At 38.0% G+C, this 18,433-nt stretch overlaps 1 protein-coding gene across 17 annotated transcripts in view; it reads left to right on the top strand.

The window, feature by feature from the left end:
- ZNF382 (zinc finger protein 382) overlaps positions 1-15,610 on the top strand; it is a 36,148-nt gene extending 20,538 nt beyond the window's left edge. For 5 of the 17 annotated variants that reach the window (XM_084960658.1, XM_013998422.3, XM_084960657.1 and 2 more), the window contains 4 exons: positions 2,669-2,742; positions 4,992-5,118; positions 5,641-5,736; positions 12,977-15,610. In XM_084960658.1, the coding sequence (XP_084816784.1) occupies positions 2,734-2,742; positions 4,992-5,118; positions 5,641-5,736; positions 12,977-14,400 (1,656 nt within the window). In that variant the 5' untranslated portion in view covers positions 2,669-2,733 and the 3' untranslated portion in view covers positions 14,401-15,610. Of the gene's footprint in view, positions 1-63; positions 262-2,668; positions 2,743-4,966; positions 5,119-5,359; positions 5,737-10,105; positions 10,141-12,976 lie in introns of those variants that run through there. The other 12 variants (XM_084960666.1, XM_084960667.1, XM_084960665.1 and 9 more) reach the window with 7 other exon arrangements.
- The last annotated feature ends 2,823 nt before the right edge of the window (positions 15,611-18,433 follow it).

The following is an 18,433-nucleotide window of genomic DNA, read 5'->3' as shown; positions in this document are numbered from 1 at the left end:
CCTGGGGATTCCTCTGCATGTGTCTCTCTTCGGATTAAGTGTGATTCGTGTTTGAGACCGCAGGTGACAAGGAGAAGCAAGATGATTTCTGATGTGATTTTGTGACTTTGCCTGGAATTTTGTAATGTACTGTCTGAGATTGTGAATGACATGTGTATGCCCTGGAATGGTGCATTTCTGAAGTAAGTGCTAGAATGTCACTCTGCGTGTGTTTGTAACATACTGTTACTATTTGTGATGGTTTTGTGATTAAGAAACTCTGTGTGACCACTAGTTAAGTATGTAAGATTTATCTGAACAGCGGTCTTATTAAGCCTGCCTCCAAAATTGTAACTCAATAACAATTTAGCAAATAAAATAATAGAGGTATAAGTATTGGGAAGGAAGAGGTAAGATTTCAGTGTTCCCAGATGGTAAGATTCATTACAAGGAAACATTATATGAAATAAAACCAATGTGTTAAGGTGATTAGTGTTCCACGTGTAACATGCAGGAAAAAAACAATTTTTATCCATCACTAGCACTTTCAGCACTGATAAATGAGTGAGGTTTCCTGCTGGATGAAGTCTCTGGCAGGGTCAATAGCTTCTTAAGGCATTCTAAGATAATAAAAAGTATTTGGTATATTTTTAATCATGAAGCCCGTCTCATTTTAGTAATTAAAACATTGTTTCTCTTTGGCATGACATTGTAAATCAACTGTACTTTAATAAAAAATTATCTTCCTAATTAAAATATTCACTGTAGAAGTCAATACCTCAAACTTCATTCAGCAAGATATTATCCTTTCTGCTTGGAACCCTACAGTGTGGAAAGATCGATTTATTTTCTTTTTCCATACCTGTACTACTCAAGAGGGTTGTTCAGTAATTAATAATTAACTTACCATTAGTAAATTAATAATAATAGTTAATTTTCAATAATTATCTATGCAAATTAAGTACTACATACAGGTGAATCAATAAACAAAGTAGAGATTACATAGAAAGTCCAGGTATTCTCAAGTATATGGGGATATGTAATAATGATGAAGATGGCATTTTCATTTCAACTGAGAAATTATGGATTATATAGTATATAAATAACCTTCACAAGGCAGAAACATTTTTTTTTTTTTTTTGTCTTTTTTGTCTTTTGTCTTCTTGTTGTTGTTGTTGTTGTTGTTGCTATTTCTTGGGCCGCTCCCGCGGCATATGGAGGGTCCCAGGCTAGGGGTTGAATCGGGGCTGTAGCCACCGGCCCAAGCCAGAGCCACAGCAACGCGGGATCCGAGCCGCGTCTGCAACCTACACCACAGCTCACGGCAATGCCAGATCGTTAACCCACTGAGCAAGGGCAGGGACCGAACCCGCAACCTCATGGTTCCTAGTTGGATTCGTTAACCACTGCGCCACGACGGGAACTCCAGAAACACTTTTTTTTGGTTTTTTTTTTTTTTGGCTTTGTTTTGTTTTGTTTTTTATTTTTTATTTATTTATTTATTTTTTGTCCTTTTGCCTTTTCAAGGGCCGCTTCCCATGGAATATGGAGGTTCCCAGGCTAGGGGTCGAATTGGAGCTGTAGCCGCTGGCCTACGCCAGAGCCACAGCAACGCGGGATCCAAGCCGCGTCTGCAACCTACACCACAGCTCACGGCAATGCCAGATCGTTAACCCACTGAGCAAGGGCAGGGACCGAACCCGCAACCTCATGGTTCCTAGTTGGATTCGTTAACCACTGCGCCACGACGCGACCTCCCAGAAACACTTTTAATAGTCAAATGAGCAGCTAAGAAAAATTATTTGCAACTTAAAATATATAAAGGGTTAATTTATTAAATTAAAAAGATAATGTCAACCAATTAGAAAATAAACCCCCATGAGAAAAATAGACATACTCTAAGATGTCATCACAGAAAAGAAAGGAGCTTATTCTTATAAGAAATGTGCAAATTAGAATTGTATCTGTATATCTGGGAGTTCCCGTCACGGCTCAGTTGTTAACGAATCCGACTAGGAACCATGAGGTTGCAGGTTTGATCCCTGGCATCCCTCAGTGGGTTAAGGATCCGGAGTTGCTGTGAGTTGTGGTGTAGGTCTCCGACTTGGCTCGGATCTGGTGTTGCTGTGGCTGTGGTGTAGGCTGGCGGCCATAGCTCTGATTAGACCCCTAGCCTGGGAACCTCCATATGCCACGGGTGCGGCCTAGAAAAGGCAAAAAAATAAAAATAAAAAGAATTATGTCTGTATATCTGGCAGGCAGAGGTTAAAATTATTTTCAGTTGCATTCATCAGGGTGCGGGGAGGTATTCTCATGCACTTCTGGTAGTAACAGTATAAATTGGTAGAAAATCCATGAAGAACGATTTGGAAATATGACATGGGAGATGGAAGACAGAGGTGCAGAGGGAAAAACACAATGTTCCCTCTATCCAAGCTACAACAGATTCCCCAGAATCCATTCTACCTCACCAAGAGACTAGGTTTCTGGCAAAAGTAAGATAGCAGGATTTGTTCATTTTCCCACTAATCTCTGTCCCGGATTCGTGTGGGGTACACAGTGTGTGCAAATGCTGAAACTGAAAATTGATGCAGTTCAAAACTGAAAACTGAGCTGAGTTATTCTGAAAGATCTAAATCAAATATGATTTCACATGGCTTCTTGTATCCCCCCATCTCTGCCTTCTCAGGACTCTTCCCTTTTCCAAAAGAAGAGCTCAAAAGAGAAGGTTCAACTCTTGCAAATCTCAAAGCCATGCCTCAGGTGAGATGATGTTTCCTCTTTTTCTGAAATCACTTGTTTTTAGGTTATATGAACATTTGCTTCCCTATCCTTAAATTTCTGGATATTGGGATTTGCTTCCATCAAACTCGTCTCCAGTAGGGCAAGCAAGTGGCTTAGGTACAGAATTTAAGGAGGACTCTCAAGGCTGTCCAGCCCTAAATTTTGTACCCTAGCTGCCTTACCTGCCTGACTCTAGTTACAGCTCCACTCCTAGTTTTTCTCATTCCAAGTGGGTAACTTAAGCCTCCCCAAGTTTACCTTCTAGTTACAGCCCATGTCTGTATATTGATTGGGTATCATTCATCATCTCCTTTCTCAGTCTTCTCATAAAAGTACTGCTGGAAAAGAAATGTATTGTTTTGAATTAAAGGGGAATATATTACTTCAATGAATGTTAAGTTTGTCAAGACACTGATTTGAGATCTAAATGTGTGAGGAGTCAAAGGGCAGACATGGAAAAACCTTGATCACTCCCACAGACCTAGGTTTCGCAATGATGGGTGGGAGGTAGAATTGATTGATTATTATTTTGTGATTAGATTTCCTGTTATGTGAAGTTTTTAGGGTAGAGATTTGCTTGCAGGCTTGTACAGAAAACTGAGATTTTACATCCATCTCTGATCTATTTTATCCATGTCTGCCAGTAATTCCTACTAACTCTCACCTGCCAGTGAAAACCTTTTCAGTAGTTCAGTGCTGTTATAGATTTAATCTTACCTTTTCAGTTTCTTCTACCTTTTATACATTGGTGCAGAAGAAAATGTATATGCTAATCTACTCTTGAGACAGTCTACTCTGGAATCAAAGGTTGTACTTTATTCTGTTTTCATTTCTTTCAGAAAATTCCTCTTCATCTACTAACCTTTACAATACCAAACAAGGTTTTCCCCAGATGCTAGTTGGTTCTCTTCTCTCTTTTTCTGTATGCACATTCACATTCACTGCAAAGGCTTATACTGATCTGATTCTAGTGATTCTCAGATACCTCTCTCCATCTTCGATCTCTATGCAAGGTAGCAGAGTCATATATACAATCTCTTAACAGGTATCACTACCTGTATGACATTCTAGGTATACATCTAAGGTTTGCTTCATTACCTCCTTTGGTCCTGCTTATTCTTTCTTCTGTTTCCCATTTCCATTTTTTACTCTCAGCACCTACCCACTTGCTATGCAGATGACTCAAGAGCTATGCCTCTCTTTTTTCCACTCTACAACCAATTTATGACCAATTCTACTGAAACTCATCGTGTAGCAACCAACTGTCCCCTGCCTAGACCACCAATACCACTGTAATCCGGGACACATCTCTAAAAGTGGTTGCTTAATTGTCTTTCCCACCTAACACACCTCAAGCCTTCTCTACTGTTCAAGAGTATTGCCTGTAAAGTACAAATTTTATCACTTACATAATGACAGCATTTCTTCATATTCTTTATACCACATAAAGCAGCAGACCCAAAGTGAAGTATGCGTTATAGTGGAATGTACATGACAGTATATTGAAAAGGAGGAAAATACTAATAGTTTACATTCAAGAACAATAATCATTAACAATGTGGATTGCCATTAATATATCAAATGATTGATAAATAAATACAAATATGTTGGGAGTGTGTTTAAAACCACTGCTTCCTAAGAAAAGTATTCAGTGTTATTACATAAATACTGCCTACCTCCATATACCTATTTCTGCTTACAGCTCAAAGACTCTTTCCTAACATACTATACCTTTTGCTATTACCTGAATTCACCAACTGGTTTTACTCTCCCCATGAATTTTAAAAGCCAGTGACATGTAGTCCTACAAAAAAATTCATTGTGAGTACAAAATTTTCATGTCCTCAATGAAGTCTTGGAATACAAAATGAAATTTTCTTTATTCTGTGGTATGTACATATTTCTGTCATTGTGTCTGTATTATCTATTGAGTGTATGTATTTATACATATGACTCTCTTTTAGCCTGTAACTTCTTATGAGTAAGGTCAGGGTTTTATTCATTTTGGTGCACCAAGCAACCAGTCACATTCAAGACAAATAATATGATCTCGTATGTTTTTAGCATGAGAAAATAAGTAAATACAGATGAATGTATTTTCAGAGAGAATTTTCTAGAGTACAAAATACAAAATAAGAAACCTAGGTCTGACCACTGAACATGGTCTCCAATGTCTAGTTCTCACTAGTTCCAATCACTTTAGGATGAACTAGAGTGTGCCCTTACAGGGATCAGTATCATTCAAGGATGTGACTGTGGACTTCACCCAGGAGGAGTGGCAGCAACTGGACCCTGCTCAGAAGGCTCTCTACAGGGATGTTATGTTGGAAAACTATTGTCACCTCATCTCTGTGGGTAAGGAAAATTCCTTGAATCTTTCAATGTCATATTTCCCCTTTCAAGAATTTCTGAAACATATTAGCATTCCCGTTGTTGCTGAGTGGGTTAAGAATCTGACTAGTATCCAAGAGGATGCAGGTTCAATCCTTGGCCTTGCTCACTGGGTTTAAGGATCCGGTACTGTAGCAAGCTGCAGTGTAGGTCACAGACACAGCTTGGATCTGGCGTTGGCTGTGGCAAAGGCCAGCAGCTGCAGCTCTGATTCGACCCCTAGCCTGGGAACTTCCATATGCCAAAGATGTGGCCCTAAAAAGAAAAAAAAAAATTTCTGAAGCATATGGAACTTTCAGTTTCAAAGATCAGAGGTGATGAATCCCTTTTTGTTAGTAGAAAACATGATTATATCTTCACTTGCCTAGTGCAAGGTATTAAAGATGTTAATGTGTACCTTGTTGCCACTTTGAACCTGTATCTTTCTCTTCCTTCAATAGTTTTGAAGCCCAGCAGCTTAGACCATGTCTCATTTTTTATTATCAGGATTTCACATGACTAAGCCTGACATGATCCGCAAGTTGGAACAAGGAAAAGAACTATGGACAACAGAGAAGATTTTTCCAAGTCAGAGTTATCCAGGTGAGTCTGTGTAGATAAAGTCCAGTGGACTCAGGTAGTTTAAGCATTTAAATGTTTTTAAGAGGTCTCTTTTTTTTTAATTGTGATAAAATAAACATTAAATTTACCATCTTAACCTTTTTTTTTTTTTTTTTTTTTGGCTTTTTAGGGCCACACCTGCAGTATATGGAAATCCCCAGGCTAGGGGTCCAATCAGAGCTGCAGCTGCCAGCCTATGCCACAGCAACAGCAACCTGGGATCCAAGCCACATCTGTGACCTACACCACAGCTCACGGCAATGCCGGATTCTTAACCCACTGAGTGAATCCAGGGATCAAACTCCCATCCTCATGGATACTAGTTGGGTTCCTTTGCGCTGGCTCAGCCACGACAGGAACTCCCATCTTAACCATTTTGTAAGCATATAATTCTGTGGCATTAAGTAGTCTTACAGTGTTGTGTAACTTTGATTATCATCCATCTCAAGAATCTTTCATCTCACAGAACTAAAACTGTACCCATTAAGCTCTGTACCCATTAAACAAAATTCTGTACCCATCTCACAGAACTAAAACTCTGTTGGTACTCATTACCAACCCCCTACTAGCTCCTGGCAACAAACATTCTTCTTTCTATCTCTGTGAATTTGACTTCTGGTGGTATGTCACAGAAGTGGAATCATATGGTATTTTTCCTTTTTGTGACTTTTATTTCACTTAACATAATGTCCTTAGTTTCACCCATGTTGTAGTGTGTATTAGAATTTTCAGAGTTCCCCCTGTGGCTCAGTGGGTTAAGAACCCAACATAGGAGTTCCTGTCATGGCTCAGTGGTTAATGAATCCGACTAGGAACCGTGAGGTTGCGGGTTCGGTCCCTGACCTCGCTCAGTGGGTTAAGGATCTGGCATTGCCGTGAGCTGTGGTGCAGGTGTAGACGCAGCTTGGATCCTGTGCTGCTGTGACTGTGGCATAGGCCGGTGGCTACAGCTCCAATTGAACCCTAGCCTGGGAACCTCCATATGTCGCGGGAGCGGCCCTAGAAAAGGCAAAAAAACAAACAAACAAAAAAATCGCCCAACATAGTGTCCTTGAGAATGCAGGTTCCATCCCTGGCCTTGCTCAGTGGGTTAAGGATCTGGCATTACTATGCCTATGGTATAGGCCAGCAGCTGTAGCTCCAATTTGACCCCTAGCACAGGAACTTCCACATGCTGCAGATGAAGCCATAGGAGAAAAAAAAAAAGAATTGTCTTCCTTTTGAAAGCAGAATAATATTCCATTATATGTATATGCCACATTTTGCTTATCCTTTCATCTCTCAGTGGACACTTTGGTTGCTTCAACCTTTTGGCTACTATGAATAATGCTGCTATGAACATGAGTATACAGATCTCTGAGTCACTGCTTTAATTTCTTTGGGGTATATACCCCAAAGTAGAATTGCTGGATCATATATGGTAATTCACTGTTTAATGTTTTGAAGAACTGCCATTCTCTTTTCCATAATGGTTATACCATTTTACATTCTCACTAAAAAAGGATTCCCATTTCTCCACATCCATACCAAAAAATGTTATTTTCTTTTTTTCTTCTTTTTTGGATAGTAGCCATCTTATTAGACATCTGTTTTTAAAGGCCTGAGATCTTTGAAGTGCCTGTACATAACTGACTTCCATGCCTCTAAAATATAAATTTTATTTTGAATATCAGTCTGCATGCACATCCTTTCCTTGTGTGCTTTATGCTTATAGAGCTATTGGCTGCTGTTGCTTTACCAAGAATCCACTCCAGGCTTTGTAGCTATAATGTACATAAAGATCTTAAGTGTAAAGTTCTTTGAGTTGTGACAGAAGTATAATTCCATGAACCTCACACTCTAATCAAGATAAAGGACACTTCCATTAACTCCATTAACCCATTAACTTCCATCAGGCCTCTTCCAAGTCAGTCCTTCCCATTAGGACAATCAACACTGAGTTCTACCGATGTAGAGTAGTTTTGACCACTCTAGATTGTTTTCACATCTACTTTTTTTCACTCAGCTTAACATGTTTTTGCATGTTAAATAGTTTATTTTAATTGCAGAATAGTATTTAATTGTATGCGTATCCCAGTTTGTTTATGTAACTCCTGTTGATAGACATTTGAAATATTCTAGTTCAGGGCTATTATAAATAAAGCTACAGTGAACATTCTTGTAAAAATCTTTTTGTGGACATATGGTTTTTTTTTGTTTTTTTTTTTTAATCTACTTTTAAATATCATCTTTTTTTTTTCTTTCTTTTTTTTTTTTTTTTTTTGCTATTTCTTGGGCCGCTCCAGCGGCATATGGAAGTTCCCAGGCTAGGGGTCCAATTGGAGCTGCAGCCGCTGGCCTATGCCAGAGCCACAGCAACGCGGGATCCGAGCCGCGTCTGCAACCTACACCACAGCTCACGGCAACGCCGGATCATTAACCCACTGAGCAAGGGCAGGGACCGAACCCGCAACCTCATGGTTCCTAGTCGGATTCGTTAACCACTGCGCCACGACGGGAACTCCAGACATATGTTTTTATTCATTCTCAATAAAGACCTGGCAGATAGTGTTGGATCATTCATAAGGTAGGTTTATTTTTCACTTTTTTAAGAAACTGCCAGTTTTTTTAAGTTATTGTGCCATTTTAAACTTTGACCAGCAGCATATGAGAGTTTTATCTCACATTCTACTCTATATTTGATATCAGTATTTTGATTTTGGTCATTCTGAAGTAACATTCTGAAGAATGGTAGTATATCTTTGCAGTTTTAGATTTATGACTAATGATGTTGAGAACTTTTTCAAGAGCTTTTTATATCTTCTTCAGAGGTGTCTCTTCAAATGTTTTACCCATTTTTTATTTGGTAATATATTTTTTCCCTTGAGTAGTAAGAATTCTTTATATATTCTGAATAGAAGTCTTTTGTTTAATATAGATATTGCAGATATTTCCTTAAGTCTGTGGCCTGCCTATTCATTTAATGGTGTCTTTTTCAGTTAACTACAATAATCAAAGACTAAGTGGTATTAGCAGTAGGACTTAGGTCAAAAGAAAGAATACTCTAGAAGTATACTGACACAAATACAAATCATTTTTGATAAGATCATCAGTGCAATTCAACTCAATTCAACAAGTGATGGGACAAATTAATATTTATATGGAAGAAAAAAGACCCTTAATCATTACCTCATATCATAAACAAAATAATATGAAATGGGTCACAGAACTAATAAAAAGCAAAATAGACATAATATTTTTAGAAGAAAATATAGGAAATTATCTTCATAACCTAGAAGAAGGCAGATACTTTTTTGTGAGGTCAAAGAAATGATGATAAAAAAATTATTAACTGGATTGTGCTATCTGAAAATATTTCCTCAGGCCTTTTCTCTCTCTCTCTCCTCATTCTGGCACCCCTAGAATGCAAATTTTGGTGTGTTAATGTTGTCCCAGGGGTCTCTTAGACTGTCCTTATTTCTTTTCCATTCTTTTTACTTTATTCTGTTCCACAGTAGTGATTTCCATCAATCTGTTTTCCAGTTCACTTATTTGTTCTTCTGCCTCATTTATTCTGCTGTGGATTTCTTCTAGTGTATTTTCATTTCAGTTCTTGTATTGTTCATCTGTTTGTTTGTTCTTTAAATCTAGCTCATTGTTAAACATTTCTTGCATTTCTTGTATCTGCTCTGCCTCCATTCTTTTTCCAAGGTCTTGATCATCTTTGCTATCATTACTCTAAATTCTTTTTACAGGTAGGTTGCCTACCTGAAGAGTGGAGAGATAATCCTCATAAATTTATTTAAAGAAATCAAAAAGCTGATTCTAAAATGTATTTGAAAATGAAAATGACCTGGAATAGACAAAACTTTTTTTTTTTTTTTTTTTGCTTTTTAGGGCCACAACTGTGGCATATGGAAGTTCCCAGGCTAAGGGTCAAATCAGAGCTACAGCTGCTGGTCTACACCACAGCCACAGCAACACAGGATCCGAGCTGCATCTGTGACCGACATCACAGCTCACGGCAACACCAGATCCTTAACCCACTAAGCAAAGCCAGGGATTGAACCTGCAACCTCATGGATACTAGTCGGGATCGTTACTGCTAAGCCACAATGGGAATTCCCAAAGCAATTTTTTAAAAAGAAGAGAGTTGAGTATTTACTCTGACATGAATACTTATTTTAGTACGTTTATCTCTAAGCTTTTAATATTTGTGATGCTGTTGTAAATAGTGGGATTTTAAATTTTTATTTTTCCAGTTTGTTAATACATATAACTACAAATCACTTATAGATAATGAGTTTGCATGTTTTTTTATTGTATGAGTTTCATTATTGTTGCTCTTGTTTATTTTGGTATTTTTTTTAAGATTTTCTACAATAAAACATGCCTTCTTGAAATAAGGTAAGAGTTGCACCACTAGGACCTCCCTTCAAAAAAGAACTTTCTGGTCTTTTTCATGTCAGAAAAAGACCAATGCTCTTGGAGTTCCCTGGTGGCTCAGTAGGTTAAGGATCCAGTGTTGTCATTGCTGTGGCTCTGATTACCCCTGTGGCACAGGTTTGCTTCCTGGCTCAGGAGCTTCCACATGCCATAGGCATGGCCAAAAAAAAAAGACCAATACTCTTTAGGAAAATACAATCATATCTTAAACTCAACAACATTAAATTGTTAATGTCTGATGTCCAATCAAAAACTACTAAATATATGAAGTAGGGAAATATAACCCATAAATAGGAAGAATATATTGGATAGTTAAAAAAAAAAAGACCTAAAAAAGGTAGAAGTGATGAAATTTACAGACAAGGATGTTAAAACAGTTGTTATAAATGACTTCAGTATCATCAAGGATGTAAAGGATGTGAATGAACATAATGAGACAAGACAGCAAAGAATGAAATAAGAACCAAATGAAACTTCTAAAGATGACAATTCAGTATCTGAAATGGAAAGGAAGACCCAAATATGTCCTGTGTCTTAAAATGTAAAGACACAGGTAGGTGAAACATAAAAAGATGAGGAAATTTATACCATACTGTCTTGTGGTTGCCCTCTGTGGGGATGAGAACAGCAATACCATCACCCCCACCCCACCCCCTGCCATACTCACTCGAAATTTGGTTCAGATGTCAAGACTGAAATCTGACATAATGAAGCTTTCTAGGAAGAGCAGGGAAGATTCCCAAGCTGGTCATAAAACGGCTTGAGAGAGTAAGGAGGGGTATCCGGCTTTGGTGTTTTTTACAGGTGTGTGTGTGTGGAGTTGGGGTGTCAGGATCCTATGTGTGGGCCAGGGCTTGCATGGTTTAAACTTCCTGCCGGCACCAACAGAAAGAGACTGTAAGCTTTCTTACTGGCTTGCCCAGGTGAGGGGCATGAGGGGCAAAAGGGAGTAGGTCTAGGAAGTCAGCAGTAGGACATCAAAAATGGAATGTGACTCTACTACACACGCAAACAGTAGGAAGAAAACAGAGGTGGCTATATATCAAAGTAGATCTCAGAATATGCAATATTACAGTGATAAACAGGGACACTTCATCAGAATAACAATTCTAACGGCTTCAAAATACTTCAGTGTTTCTCAGCTTTTTATCATTTTCACTCCCCTAAAGAGTCTTTTTAGAGATTTTTCTAGTTACACAGGCAGAGCAACACCAGATCTGAGCCGCATCTGTGACCTATACCACAGCTCACGGCAACACCAGATCCTTAACCCAATGAGCAAAGCCAGGGAATTTATAAGAAAAATAATAGTTTTTAAAAGCCAATCAGTGTTGTACACATACACTGAAGAATCCAGTCTTTCACAGCTCAAATAGGGGATAGCAGAGTTAAGGTATGCTACTGCATTGGGAAGAAAACGAACTCATCCATTCCTACAACTGAAAGAAGTCATTCAGCAAATGGAAAGGAGGAAAAGGTATAATTGGTAGCCAAGAGAATTTAGTTATTGATCATTTCTGGAATAATTGATGGTAGCATCAATCAGAATACCACAGTTATTATATTCATATGTTGCAAATATGCTTTGTCCTCTGGTTTATTTTACAATTCATAATGTAATTATGTTTTCCCAATTTTCCCCTTTTAAGGGAAAATAATACTTATGTGGAGAGATAGGGTTTAGACTATAGACTAGTGTATCTGTTAGTACTAGGAAATGAGTGCCTGAGAAAGTTCATTTGCTATGGATGGGCTAAATACAAGTGAGGAAGAAACTAATGGAAGCATTTATAACATTTATTTAGTCATTGGGGAATAAATATATAGGCTTTCATCTCCACCTGAACTTTTTATTTCTTTTTTTTTTTGTTTTGTTTTGTTTTGTTTTGTTTTAGGGCTGCACATGCAGATTATGGAAGCTCCCAGGCTAGAGGTCAAATCGGAGCTGCAGCTGCCAGCCTTTGCCACCGCCCCAGCAATGTCAGATCCAAGCCGCATCTGTGACCCACACCGCAGCTTACAGCAATGCTGGATCCTTAACTCACTGAGCGAGGCCAGGGATCGATCGAGCCTGTGCCCTCATGGATACTAGTCGGGTTCGTTACCACTAAGCCACAATGGGAACTCCCACCTGAATATTTTCATTGCTTACTGTTTCATACCCTTGATAGGCTCACTCCATTATCTCTGAATCTGCCCATTCCAAGAACAATCTCACTTTCACTATCCTTTGTCTCCTGCTTACTTGGCTTTATGTTTATTACACCTATTTTATTTAGCTTATATTTACAGTGTCCTAAAGACATAAGTGTTATTTGCTTATGCCAGTTTTTCCTCATTTTAACAGTGTAGCAGGATTTGTGTTTATGTTATATATATATAATCCTTTCCCTCCAAGATGTAATTTATTTTGGCCTTTTTTTCTTGTCTTTTTAGGGCCGAACCCACAGTATATGGAGGTTCCCAGGGTAGGTGTCGAATCAGAGCTGTAGCCACCAGCCTACACCACAGCCATAGCAATGCCAGATTTGAGCTGCATTTGCAACCTACACTGCAGCTTGCGGTAACACTGGATCATTAACCCACTGAGCAAGGCCAGGGATTGAACCTGCATCCTCATGAATACTAGTTTCCACTCAGTGGATTCATTTCCACTGAGCCACTATGGGAACTCCCTATTTTGGCCTTTCTATAGACTATAGTAGTGAAATAGTCTCGTAATGGGTTGTTTGTATATAGATCTTATCTATAACATTTATGCAAAGGCTTACAGTATTGTTAATTGTATTTTTTCTAGAAGAAGATGGGACAGCTGAAGATATTTTAGTGAAGTTCAAAGAATACCAAGACAGACATTCTAGATCAGTTGTATTCATCAACCACAAAAAACTAATGAAAGAGAGAAGTAATATTTTTGGGAAAACATTTACTGTCAACAAGAACCATATTATTTCAAAAACAACACTACATGAATATAAACCTGATGGAAAGGTTTTTAAAAATATTTCAGAATTAGTCATTAGAAATATAAGTCCTGTAAGAGAGAAATTTGTTGAGAGTAATGGATGGGAGAAATCACTCCTTAATACAAAACATGAGAAAATTCATACTGCAGTGAATCTCTGTAAACAAACAGAAAGGAGTCTGAGTAGTAAACAAGAGCTTATTCAACATCAGAAAGTTCAAACTCCAGAGCAATCATTTGAACATAATGAATATGAAAAACCCTTCCTTATGAAAGGAATGTTATTTACACCTACTAGAGCTCACAAAGGAGAAAGACCCTTTGAATACAATAAAGACGGAAAAGCCTTCATTGAAAAGTCAAATGTCAGTGTCCACCAACAAAATCTTATGGAGAAGAAGTCCCACTCATACAGCAAATATGGGAAATTCCTTTGTAGGAAGTCCATTTTTATCATGCATCAGAGATCTCCAACAGAAGAGAAACCCTTTCAGTGTCCTTACTGTGGGAATAAATTTAGAAGGAAGTCATATCTCATTGAACATCAGCGAATTCACACAGGTGAGAAACCATATGTTTGCAGTCAGTGTGGAAAAGCCTTCCGTCAAAAGACAGCCCTCACTCTTCACGAGAAAACACATATAGAGGGGAAACCCTACCTTTGTATGGATTGTGGGAAGTCCTTCCGCCAGAAGGCAACACTTACTAGACATCACAAGACACATACTGGAGAGAAGGCCTATGAATGTACTCAATGTGGAAGTGCTTTTAGAAAGAAGTCATACCTCATTGATCATCAGAGAACACACACAGGAGAAAAACCATATCAATGTAATGAATGTGGGAAGGCATTTATCCAGAAGACAACCCTCACTGTACATCAGAGAACTCACACGGGAGAGAAGCCCTATATTTGCAGTGAATGTGGGAAGTCCTTCTGCCAAAAGACAACCCTCACTCTCCATCAAAGAATTCACACGGGGGAAAAACCTTATATTTGCAATGAATGCGGCAAGTCCTTCCGCCAGAAGGCAATACTAACTGTTCATCAGAGAATACATACAGGAGAGAAATCCAATGGATGCCCTCAGTGTGGGAAAGCCTTTAGTAGGAAATCAAACCTCATTCGCCATCAGAAAACTCACACAGGAGAAAAACCATATGAATGTAAAGAATGTGGGAAGTTCTTCAGTTGTAAGTCAAACCTCATTGTCCATCAGAAAACTCACAAAATAGAAACTGTGGGAATTCACTAAGAGATAGGACTTTTTGGGTGAAAACTTCTTAAGTCATAGTAAACCCTGAACATGATGTTGCTTGCAAGTATAATAATATTAAACAGTTTAAGGTACTATACCACATATTTACCTACTATTTGCTAGTCTATAAAACACACAGAAAGAATGGCTAGACAAATGAAATGACAAAAGTCATTGAAAATACAAGCTTAAATTTTTTGTTAGATTCACCATACATAAACTTCCTCTATCAAGTTGCTATAAACATTTAAAACTGGCTTATTTTCAATTTTGATACATAACTTCTTGTGACCCAGTAATAAACAGTAAGCTGCCTGGCAGTGGTCCATGGACAACACTGTGAAAAGAGGTGCTTTAAAAGAAAAGAGGTGTAACTATTTCTCATTGCAACTATGGAATAAAAATTAGTTGTCACTTCTCAGAGTTAACTGCAATTCTAAATTCCAACATTATAAATCCATTTTTGCATATTATAAACACTTTATAAATTATACATCATGTATTCGTTCACATATGGCTTGTTTCATCCATCACTATGTCTCTAAACCTCATCATTAGTGCATGTGGCAGAAGTTTATTTATTTTCAGTCTGTATAAAATTCCATTATATGATTATATTACAATTTATCCAAACTACTGTTGATGGACTTTTTCATTGCTTACAGCATAGGGTCATAATAAATAATGCCTCTATGAACATATTTGTATTTTAGTATACATATATTCATTTCTCTTGTGTATATACTTGAGAGTGGAATTGCTCGGTCCTGAGGTATATGTATGTTGGTACTATCAAACAACTCAGAACTTTCACAACATGAGATAATTCACTCTGACAGAAAAACAGCTATAAATATCAATATGGTGATGGTTCAAACAAGAGCATTCATACTAAAGGGAAACTCTATGAATGTTGTGAAACCTGGGAATCCAAATGCAATGAATGTCCAAAGTCTTTTCAGCCACAGCTCAGATCTTAACATAATACTAGACACATAAATGTGAGATTGCCTTTAGCAATAAGAATACCTGTTCGAAATCAAAGTCGTGCTGGAAAAAGGAAGGCACCTATCATTTTCCTTGCTCAGCATGAGGGAATTCTAACTGTATAAAATACTGTGAGTATAATGAAGGGGGCAGGAGATAACCTTTTCCCATGGTTTGTATCTTACTCATCTCATTATATTAAAAAATGATGAAGTTCTAACATTATCTCCATGATGCTTGAATGTCTGGCATTGACTTTGATTGAGATAAAGGCAGAGGGATATATAAGGTGCTATTTAAGTTGAAAACTTCCCTGAAGACCACCCAGAGTCAATTTGTTTACTCATATAAATGATTAGATAGCCCAACTTAACTATGTGACTAGTGATCAGAGGGGCATAAAAGGCCTTGTGGAGAACTTCTTTGAGCTTTCCCAGAGCCAAGATTTATACAAATCTTAGTGGTTCAGTCTGGAGACAGGGTACAGGCTCTATGTGAATAAGAACAGTGGGGAGCTTGCAACTGGATGATTCTCGGACACCCCTGTCCCCCAAATTTTTACCTACCCTTTCTCTTGGTAAGCCACATCCTTTGTTTTTACATGAAAACATTACATGGATATACTCTGAGGAGTCTTATCTGTCCTTTTGAACTGATGAAATCTTTGCACATCTCAACTTTTTAATCTTAGAACTTGAAGTTAGGTCTACAAAATATCAATCTGCAAATCAATGCCTATCCTGTTTATATATTTAGGAATAAATGTGTTTGGATTCCTAAACCATGTCCACTCCTCAGAGCTGTACAAACTTCATTGACCAAAAGATCAGTTAGATGAAAAGTCCTCATTTCATATGCTTATCAATTCACAAAATAAGTAACTATAAAAATTAATGAAAAGGACTTTTTAAATTTCTTCAAAATAAGTCTTTGTACAGGAATATGGAATGAAGTCCAATCCTGTTTCATACCAAGATAAAAACTATTGGACCTAGTTTTCTTTTTCTTTCTTTTTTCTTTTCTATTCTTTTCTTTTCTTTCTTTCTTTCTTTCTTTCTTTTCTTTTCTTTTCTCTTCTTTCTTTCTTTCTTTCTTTCTTTCTTTCTTTCTTTCTTTCTTTCTTTCTTTCTTTCTTTCTTTTCTTTCTTTCCTTTCTTCCTTCCTTCCTTCCTTCCTTCCTTCCTTCCTTTCTTTCTTTCTTTTCTTTCTTTCTTTCTTTTCTTTTCTTTTCTTGCTTGCTTGCTTGCTTGCTTGCTTGCTTGCTTGCTTGCTTGCCAAGTAATGCCTGAATCTCTTCACTCAATCTGTGGTGCTGCAGTAGAGCCAGACTTGTCATACCCTGCCTTGTGAGTAATATGCAACAGCAATACACAGACACCAATACTGGTTTCTAACATTCATTCATTTGAGACATTCATCAGTTTATAATCTGGAGCTTTTCAAAGCCCTAGGAAATGCAAAGTGATAAAGCCACTCCGAAAAACAATTTGACAGTTTCTTAAAAAGTTGAACATATACTTCCCATATGACCCAGCAATTCCACTTATATTTAGCCTAGAGAAATGAAAACTTATGTTCATACAAAAACCTATTCATGAATGTCTGTAGTATTATTATTTATAATCACTAAAAACTGGAAACAGCCCAAATGTTCTTCAGTGGATAAATGGACAAAACATGGTACATCCTCACAATGGAATACTACTCTAAAAATAATTACTGACACATGCAACATTATGGATGAAAGCGGTCTCAAAAAGCTACATACTGTATGATGTTTATAAGACATTCTAGGAATTCCTATCATGGCTCAGCAGTTAATGAATTCCTATCATGGCTCAGCAGTTAATGAACTAGCATCCATGAGGACGCAGTTTCGATCCCTGCCTTTGCTCAGTGGGTTAAGGATCCAGCATTGCCATGAGCTGTGGTGTAGGTCGCAGACGCAGCTCAGATCTTGCTTTGCTGTGGCTGTGGTGTAGGCCAGCAGCTACAACTCCAATTCAACCCCTAGCCTGGAAACCTCCATATGCCATGGGTACAGCCCTAAAAAAGCAATAATAATAATAATAATAATAACAATAATACATTCTACAAAAGATAAAAATATAGGGACCCAGAATATATCAATGGTTGCCAGGAATTAAGGGTGGGGTAGAGTCTCAATAGAAAGAATTCCTTGAGGTGTTATAATTGTTTTGCATACTGCATGCGGTCATAAGTATAAAAACATGCATGTGAAAAAAATCAAAGAACTGTATACATACCAAAAATAATGAACTGAAGTAGTAACATCAGTAAGATGGTGGAATAGGAGTTTCCAGCTCTTGTCCTCTCATAGAAATATCAATTTGAACAACCATCCACACATGAAAATACCTTCATATGAGCTAATAAGTCCAAGTGAGATACTACAGCATTTGGGTGAAGCACAGCATTGAAAGATACATTGAAGAGGATAAAAAAAGACAATTTCACACTACCTGCACTACCCCTTCCCCAAGCCTGTACAGTGAAGCGTGGAAAGATATACACTCTACATGGAGGAAGGAGAGTGAAGTGAGCACTCAAACTTTTTCCCAAAGAGGAAATCAGAGAATACCTTGAGACAAATGAAAATCAAAACTCAACTTTCCAAGATTTATGGTATCCAAAAGCAGTGCTAAGAAAGAGGTTCATAGTGATACAAACCAGGGTTCAAACCCATGGCACACAGTGCCCCAAGCTGCTCCAACGACAGTACTGGATCCTTAACCTGCTGTGCCACAAGCAAACTCCAGATACAGATAATCTTTTTTCTTTTTATGGCTGCACCTGAGCATATGCAAGTTCCCAGGCTAGGAGTTGAATCAGAGCTGCAAATGAGGCCTACACCACAGTCACAGCAACACCAGATCTGAGCTGCATCTCCAACCTAAGCCAGAGCTTGTGTCAATAACAGATACTTAACCCACTGAGCAAGGCCAGGGATCAAACCCACATCCTCACGGAGACTACATCAGGTTCTTAACCCACTGTGCCACATGGGAACTCCAGAAATAGA

Source organism: Sus scrofa, chromosome 6 (genome assembly GCF_054392235.1).
Source record: "Sus scrofa isolate SSC_HxYL_T2T_F1_AM1 chromosome 6, Sscrofa_HxYL_maternal_Yorkshire_Landrace_v2.0, whole genome shotgun sequence".
Lineage (NCBI taxonomy): Eukaryota > Metazoa > Chordata > Mammalia > Artiodactyla > Suidae > Sus > Sus scrofa.
The sequence above is the reverse complement of the archived record's forward strand: the minus strand, read 5'-3'. Positions and strand labels throughout refer to the sequence as shown.